This window comes from Coregonus lavaretus (genome assembly GCF_964263955.1).
Source record: "Coregonus lavaretus genome assembly, chromosome: 15".
NCBI classification, from domain to species: domain Eukaryota; kingdom Metazoa; phylum Chordata; class Actinopteri; order Salmoniformes; family Salmonidae; genus Coregonus; species Coregonus lavaretus.
The window spans coordinates 14,496,665-14,505,468 of NC_140002.1; the positions used below are offsets into that span (position 1 = coordinate 14,496,665).

Below are 8,804 nucleotides of genomic sequence, written 5' to 3' on the forward strand. Positions count from 1 at the left end.
ACTGCAAAAGGCCATGCTAGTTCTGAAGGTCTGTATGGTGTTTCACAAGGTCTCAATGTTTGCCACTCCTTTATCTGGTTTCAGATTTGAAGATGTCCTACTCGTCATCACGAAGCTCCTCGCGTAACACTGACTGCAAGGTGTATGTGGGTGACCTAGGCAACGGTGCTGCCAAGGGGGAGTTGGAGTGGGCATTCAGCTACTATGGACCTCTGCGCAGCGTCTGGGTGGCCAGGAACCCACCTGGCTTTGCCTTCGTTGAGTACGAAGATCCCAGAGATGCTGAGGATGCAACGAAGGGCATGGATGGCAAGTGAGTACACGTGCGGTTGCATTGCTTACTGCAGCAGCACGGTATTCTGAGTGGATTCATAGAGCTCAATCTTTGACACTTGGACTTCAATGTAAAATATTTTTCAGATTTTTCCTCAATTGCATGCGTTACACCTTTACAAGAACTGACAGAAGGCTATATATCCCAATATGCCATCTATTCTTAAACCATTGTCATGTTTCAGAGTGCTCTGTGGTGCCCGCATAAGAGTGGAGTTGTCAACAGGCATGTCTCGCAAGTCACGCCACGACCGCCCCAGCCGCCGGCACTTCGACCCCAACGACCGCTGCTACCAATGTGGCGAGAACGGCCATTATGCATATGATTGCTATCGCTTTAGCAAGAGGGGGGGCAGCCGCCGCAGCAGGTACAGTGTTGAGGCTGTCTTCTCCAGAATGTCTCTTTCACTGTTATTGGAATGTCACTTTCGTTGAATGATATTCAACGACATGGTGGCTCCTAGAGAATGTAATTTTTGTGGAGGCATCATACATATTTGTTGTCTTTAAATGCTATACCTTTATACTGCACACATTTGATAAATGATCCACTCCCAGGTCCTGCTCACGGTCAAGGTCCAGGGGAAGGCGTTACCGCTCACGCAGCCGAAGCAACGGCCGCAACCGGTGAGTGGTTCTGTGTCACAAAAGGACCCCTGCAAGTTGACTCGAAGGGTCAAACTATCTTTTGAAGAACTTGGAGTGTCTTTATTTTTATTTGATCATTTTATTGTTCTAGCCGAATTTGAACCTGTCTGAAATTCGAAGAGACCGACCTGACTGATTCAGATCAGTGTTCTCTTAATTGTTATTAATAGCTTTATGAGTTCCCTTATCTCCCTCCAACAGGCGTTATAGATCCCCATCATACTCAAAGCGCAGAAGCAGGTAAGACTTAATCTACTGCAGAAATCGGTGAACATATTTGTATCTCTTTATTGTATTTTTTCTGACTTAGTTTGTAGCTACTGTCTCAACTACAGTGCCTTCAGGAAGTGTTCACACCCCTTGAATTTTTCCACATTGTTGTTACAAGGTGGGATTAAAATGGATTTAATTGTCTTTTTTTTGTGAACGATCTACACAAAATACTCTTGTCAAAGTGGAAGAAAAATTCTGCGACTGTACCCATGAGTTTAACAGCCAAATTGCCAGGGTTAGAGGTTCCAAGCCCGTTTTATTAATTATATTTCTGTGTGCTGCATTGTGGGGCGTTGCCTAGGCAACCGAAGACTTGTTAGCTTTTTTCAACAAGGAGCAACATAAGTGTTCAACCCCTTGAGTCAATAAATGTTAGAATCACCTTTGGCAGTGATTACAGCTGTGAGTCTTTCTGGGTAAGTCTCTAAGAGCTTTCCACACCTGGATTGTACAACATTGATTATTTTAAAAATGGTTCAAACTGTCAAGTTGGTTGTTCATTATTGATAGACAGCTATTTTCAAGTCTTGCCATAGATTTCCAAGCTGATTTAAGTCAAACTGTAACTAGGCCACTCAGGAACATTCCATTTCATCTTGGTAAGCAACTGTTTTAGGTTATTGTCCTGCTGAAAGGTGAATTTGTCTCCCAGTGTCTGTTGGAAAGCAGACTGAACCAGGTTTTTTTTTTTTTTGCCTGTGCTTAGCTCTATTCCATTAATTTTTATCCCCCCAAAAACTCCCTAGTCCTTGCCGATGAAAATCATACCCATAAAGTGGTGCAGCCACCACCATGCTTGAAAATATGAAGTGGTACTCTGTGATGTTGGATTTGTCCCAAACATAACGCTTTGTATTCAGGACATAAAGTTAATTTCTCTGCCACATCTTTTGCAGTTTTACTTTAGTGCCTTATTTCTAACAGGATGCATGTGTTACGTTCCCCAGTTTCTATGTTGTGGTTTGTGTATTTACATGTAGGTATTTCAGGAAATGGGTTCTTGAAATTCCCCAACAAGCAGCTGATTGGTTAAAAAAACATTGATGATTGGAGAGCTTTATGCTATTTTTGTTTCATTTGTTCCCAAGGGGGGAAGGGGAAGGCACCTAGGGAGTGCTTAGGCAAGAGGCCCGCGGGCATACATTACCCGTAGAAGTTGACTGTCTATGCACACTAGGAAAGACCTGGGCGGACCATCCCCTGTATTTTGGTTAGTGCACCAGGTGGTGCTAGTTACGTAAGTAGTGGGTAGGCAGGTAAGGTAGGAGAGGGGGCTTTGATATTTACTTTCTTTGCTTTGGTTCCGTCCAGCCCCTTTTCCCCAAACTTACCGTGCGAAGGAATAAATTCCCTGTTAACGGTATTCTCTGCCTTTTGTCATCCTTACTCACACCTACAGTCCCATACCTCTTTCACACCACGGAGAGTTGAGTTGTAGCAGGGTGATTGGAATATTTTTATTCTATGTAGGCTTCCTTTTCATGGTCAATTCGGTTAGTATTGTGGCGTAACTACAATGTTGATCCATCCTCAGTTTTCGCCTATCACAGCCATTAAACAGTCAACTGTTTTAGTCACTATTGGCCTCATGGTGAAATCCCTGAGCATTTTCCTTCCTCTCCGGCAATTGGGTTAGGAAGGTCGCCTGTATCTTTGTACTGGCTGGGTGTATTGATACACCATCCAAAGTGTAATTAATGACTTCTCCATGCTCAAAGGAATGTTCAATGGCAGCTTATTTTTTTACCCATCTACCAATAGGTGCCCTTCTTTGCGAGGCATTGGAAAAACTTCCTGGTCTTTGTGGTTGAATCTGTGTTTGAAATTCACTGCTCGACTGAGGGACCTTACAGATAATTGTATGTGTGGGGTACAGAGATGAGGTAGTCATTCAAAAATCATGGTAAACATTATAATTGCACACAGAGTCCATGCAATATATTATGTGACTTGTTAACCACATTTCCCTCCAGAACTTTAGGCTTGCCATAACAAAGGGGTGGAATACTTATTGACTCAATAAATTTCATATTTTTAATTTTTAATTAATAATAAATACATAATTCCACTTTGACATGGGGTATTGTGCATGTAGGCCAGAGATACAATCACAATTTAATCCATATTAAATTCAGGCTGTAACACCACAACATTTGGATAAAGTCAACGGGTGTGAATACTTTCTGAATACAACCCTTAGTTTGCTTATAGTGGCTAGAGCAGCTTTGGATAGATGACATGGTGACACCGAGGGTATTGTCTTTGCACAGTAGATCTGGGTCCCCAGCACGTTCCAAGTCCAGAAGTCCAGTGCGCAGGTCATCCAGAAGTCCTGTGCGCAGATCCAGGACCCCAGTTCGTCGGTCCAGGACTCCAGTGCGCAGAGCAGCAAGGTACGGCTCCTATACACGATAAAGTCAGTAATGAAGTGGTCTTTCAACATGGTAGCCCATCATCCAGCTCTTACTGAGATAGATGATGCAACTGAAAGTAAAGACTGATAAACAATGGATGATTGTAAGTGCTACTTTCATTTTATTGACCGGACACTGTGGCCCTAGAAATTAAACATGGTGTAGTGTAGCCACTGCACCGCTCTAAGGTGGTTTTCATCCATCTTAAAATCAACCTATATTGCACCCGAGACTGTACTGTCATGGCAGAGGCACCTTCCTCGTAAAATCTATTCCTTGGGAGAATAATACAGGATTTTGGCACAGGTTAAAGTAGACATAATCTGACTAATCTGTTATTTGCTATATGTTGAATGTATACCAATAACCAATGTATGCCAATACCTGTTGGATAAACTCAAGACGGCCCTGATGAAAATTGTAAAATTGTTAAATGTCGACAAAACAAAATATGCTAGACGAGGGTGGATAATATTTTGTTGGTGATTAGATTATGCGACGAATTGAGGCGTGTGCAATTGTTTCAGATTCAGATTGTCTAATAGTCACATTTGCAGGGTACAGTGAAAATCTTAGGCTTCGAGCTCCAACATGCAGGGCTAGTGAAAATAATGAATGGTTATAAAGAAACTATATAAATGGACATAACACTATATACATAATAACTGTGGCAGTGATGAATGAATACATGTCCATTGGGGTGGAGGCAGAGTAAATACTGTTGCGGGGGTAAGGTGGAATGGGGGGACCAGGAGAGAAATGTCCATGGGAGGGAGGAGCAGGTAGCTGACTAGTGGTGGCTTTTCAGCAGCCTGATGGTCTGAGGGTAGAAACTATTGGCCAGTCTTTCAGTTTTTGCCATGATGCTCCTGTACAGCCTGCATGAGTAATTGAAGCGGGGAGAACAGGACGTGGCTGGGGTCCCTGATGATCTTCTTGGCCTTCCTGCAACACCTGGTGTTGTAGGTGTCCTGTAGGGCACCCAATGGAGCGTTCGGCTGCACATATCACCCTCTGGAGAGCCTTGCGGTCCGCGACGGTGGAGTTGCCGTACCAGGCTGTGATGCAGCCCGACAGTATGCTCTCGATGGTGTTCCTGTAGAAAACTGAGGGCCATCAGGGACAGGCTGAATTTCTTCAGCATCCTGAAGTTGAAGAGTCGCTGTTGTGCCGTCTTCACTACAGTGTCCATGTGGTTAGACCATTTCAGCTTCTCTGAGATGTGTACGCCAAGGAATTTGAAGTTATTGACCGTCGATGAAGATTGGGGCATGTCCAGCCTGATTCCTGTTGAAGTCCACAATCAGATCCTTTGTTTTGCTAACACTGGGGGAGAGATTGTTTACCTGGCACCACACCATCAGAGTGCCTACCTCCTCCCTGTAGGCTGTCTCGTTTTTGTTGATCAGGCCTACTACTGTCGTGTTGTCAGCGAAGTTGATGACGGAGTTGGAACTGTGAGGCAACGCAGTCGTGGGTATACAGAGAATACAGGAGGGGACAGAGGACACACCCTTGTGGGGCCACCGTGTTGTGGATCAGTGTCGGAGGTCATGTTGCCTACCTTAACCACTTGGGGGCGGCCCGTCAGGAAGTCCAGGACCCAGTTGCATAGGGAGGAGTTCAGACCCAGGCTTCTGAGCTTTGTAATGAGCTTATAAGGCACTAAGTCGATGAACAGCATTCTAACATATGCATTCCCTTTGTCCAGGTGGGTAAGGGCCGTGTGCTGGGCAATGGCCATTGCGTCGTCCGTGGATCTGTCAGGGCGGTAGGTGACTTGGAAAGGCTCAAGTGTCGGGGAGGGAGGAAGTGATATGGTCTTTGACTAGCCTCTCAAAGCACTGATGACGGACGTGAGTGCTACTGGTCGGTAGTCATTCAGTTGGTTTACTTTCCTTTTCTTGGGCACAGGGATGATAGTGGACATCTTTAAGCAGGTGGGTATAGAGGCCTACGCTAGGGAGAGATTGAAAATGTCAGAGAACACAACAGCCAGCTGGTCTACACATGCTCTGAGGGCACGGCTAGAGATGCCATCTGGGCCAGCAGCCTTGCAACACGTTTGAATGACTTACATATGTCCCCAGTAGAGACTGAGTGTGTAGCCCACATTGTCACCGGGGGCTCTCCTCGGCAGCTCAGGGATTTTGTGCTCGAATCTTGAGAAAAATATGTTTAGCATGTCTGGTAGGGTGGCATTGGTGACCGTGATGTAGCTGGCTTTCTTTTTGTAATCCGTGATTGTTAGGAGCCCCTGCCACATACGCCTTGTGTCCAACCCGCTGAATTGCTCCTCCACTTTCTTTATACTTGTTTCGCCATCTTGATTGATCTGCATAAGTCAAAGTATTGTCCCCGGTCACCTTGCCCAGTTTATAAGCAGCATCTCTCTCTTTCAGTTTCCCTGCAAGGCTGCTATCAATCCACAGTTTTTGATTTGGGTACATTGTGAAAGATCCTATCGGTATAACATAATCTATGCATTTTTTTATGAATCCGGTGACTGAGTCGGCGTATTCATTGATATTATCTCCAGAGGCAACCCGGAACATATTCCAGTCCACGTGATCAAAAGTCTTGGATCGTGAATTCTGATTGGTCGGAACAACGCTGTACCAACCTGATCACCGGAACTTCCCTCTTGAGTCTTTGTTTGTAGGCGGGGAGACGCATGATGGAGTCATGGTTGGATTTTCCGAAAGGAGGACGGGAGAGGGCCTTATACCCGTGTTGAAAAGGTGTGTAGCAATGGTCATGAGTCGAATTTCCGCGAGTTAGACAGTCTGTGTTGGTAATAATTTGGGAGCACGGTTCTCAAATAACTTTTGTTAAAGTCCCCCGCCACAATGAACGCTGCCTCCGGGAATGCAGTCTCCAGTTTGTTCAGGGTCCAATGAAGACATTTTGAGAGCCTTTTTGGTGTCTGCTTGAAAACAATATCCTCAGCTAAACCCCATGCAATCTACCACTAAAGCTCCCTGAAACGCGACCCCCCCTTCGCAGGCATGAGCACAGATAGGGGTCTACCTGTGCCCGAGCACCTGCCCCTTTGCCAAGTGCCCTTTTGGGTGGTGGTATAATTGTTCGTTTTTTTGTATACAGTATTTGTTGTTGTTGTTCTGAAGCCACTTGCCCCCAAGTCGTTGTGAAGTTCGGGTGCCATTCAGAGGCTTATAGGGTGGCGCACAATTGGCCCAGCGTCGTCCGTGTTTGGCCAGTGTAGGCCGTCTGTCACGCCCTGGCTCTGGGACTCTGTTATGTTGAGCCAGGGTGTGTAGTTTCAATGTATTTGTGTTCTAGGTTCGTTATCTAGCTCTTGTGTTTCTGTGTTGGCCGGGGTGGTTCTTAATCAGAGGCAACGAGTGTCAGCTGTTGCTTGTTGTCTCTGATTGGGAACCATACTTAGGCAGCCTGTTTTGCCACAGTGTTTGTGGGATCTTGTTCCGTGTATGGTTTGTGTCTGTTACCTAGGACTTCACGTATCGTTTTGTTGTTTTGTTTCGTGTGGTGAATCAAATTAAAAGTATGTTCACTCATCACGCTGCGCATTGGTCCACTTCCTCCAACGATCGTGACACCGTCATTGTAAATAAGAATTTGTTCTTAACGGACTTGCCTAGTTAAATAAAGGTTAAATAAAAATGTAAAATAAAATGGGCAAGACAAAAGATTTAAGTGCCTTTGAATGGGGTATGGTAGTAGGTGCCAGGCGCACTGGTCAACAGTTTCCCGCGTGTATCAAGAATGGTCCACCACCCAAAGGACATCCAGCCGACTTGACACAACTGTGGGAAGCATTGGAGTCAACATGGATCAGCAGCCCTGTGGAACATTTTCGACACTTTGTAGAGTCCATGCCCCCACAAATTGAGTGTGAGGGGGCAAAATGGGGTAGAACTCAATATTAGGAAGGTGTTCCTAATGTTTTGTACACTCAGTGTATATATCAACAGTATTGCCCCAGCAGCATAACATTTGATTAACACTTGATAACACTTGATTTGCATCATCAATATTTGGTCTGGTTGGCTGCTAGCCTACACGCAGCAGCACATCATCATTTATTTCCTTATAGAATCATAGCCGGAAGGGTTTGCCTGTTCAGAAAGAAATGAAATAATTCAGAATAGCCTACTACACCATGAGTAGGCCAGTAATTTAGCCATAGAGGATCAGTGGCGACCTGTCATTCGGGGCATTTTGAGCCCCACCTGTACATTATATATTTTTTATGGCCTGTTTTTCATGTAATTTTGGAATTAATGTGTGTCACATCAGTTTAGCAAACAATATTTTTTTTAAATCCTTGAGTTAATAAAGCAGCATACAAACTTGGTCTCTTTCTTTGAGTAACATGCTGACCAAACTGTACGTTGCGTGCACGAGCGTTGCAACGATATTCAATCATTTCATTCAAATGTCAATGGGCATCTGTGTAGCCAGGCGCTAAAATAAACTTGGTTCTATTTTAGACACTTGACACGCTGCAAGTCCCGCCTCTGCCATCTACTCATTGGTTTTTAGGAACATACTAACCCACGTTGGTGATTGAAAGATGAACAAGGTCCACATTCCAGTCCAGTTGGTGGCGGTAATACACCTTAAAGTTGATTTCCAACCGCCATTGAAAATCCACAGAAGAAGAATGAACGGGGAGAGATTAATCAAAGAAAACAAATTAAAAACTAAGGTTTCCCCTTTTATCTGTGGATGAATTGTCGGAGTAGAGAACACACGATTTTGTGTGACTCAAAATGGTTCAAAATTCAAGAAAGATCCAGCAAAAAAAAGGACCATATGCATTTTATTGTAAAATAATCTCCCAGGACAAATTAGCTAGCAACAGCAAGCTAGCTAAATGTCCATAAAGGTTTCATGTGTGTTTCGACCTGTCCCCAGATTAATATAGTTGGATCACAGTTGGTTTTGGTATTTTAACCTGCTTTTCATGAACGCGTCTTGTGGGTATAGACAAAATCAACATGCACACGTTAGCGCACGCGGACGCACTCGTGGAGCCGGTTTGGTCAGCATGTAAGGCAGCTCCAAAATGAAGCTGTTTCAGCCTAGCTCAGTGCTTTCTGTGATGGAGTGGCAGCCAGCAAAAGCACTGAGTGTAGGCGTTGATAATCT

General features: G+C 44.6%; 1 protein-coding gene across 1 annotated transcript; it reads left to right on the forward strand.

Annotated features, from left to right (window-relative positions):
* Positions 1 to 92: 92 nt before the first annotated feature.
* On the forward strand, positions 93 to 5,129 carry LOC311142626 (uncharacterized protein; the record flags this gene model as incomplete). Its single annotated transcript, XM_084178286.1, has 7 exons — positions 93 to 313; positions 519 to 701; positions 892 to 960; positions 1,183 to 1,221; positions 3,528 to 3,647; positions 4,771 to 4,863; positions 5,078 to 5,129. The coding sequence occupies 7 exons, from the start codon at positions 93 to 95 to the stop codon at positions 5,127 to 5,129; spliced, it is 777 nt and encodes a 258-aa protein (XP_084034412.1).
* Between the last annotated feature and the right edge of the window lie 3,675 nt (positions 5,130 to 8,804).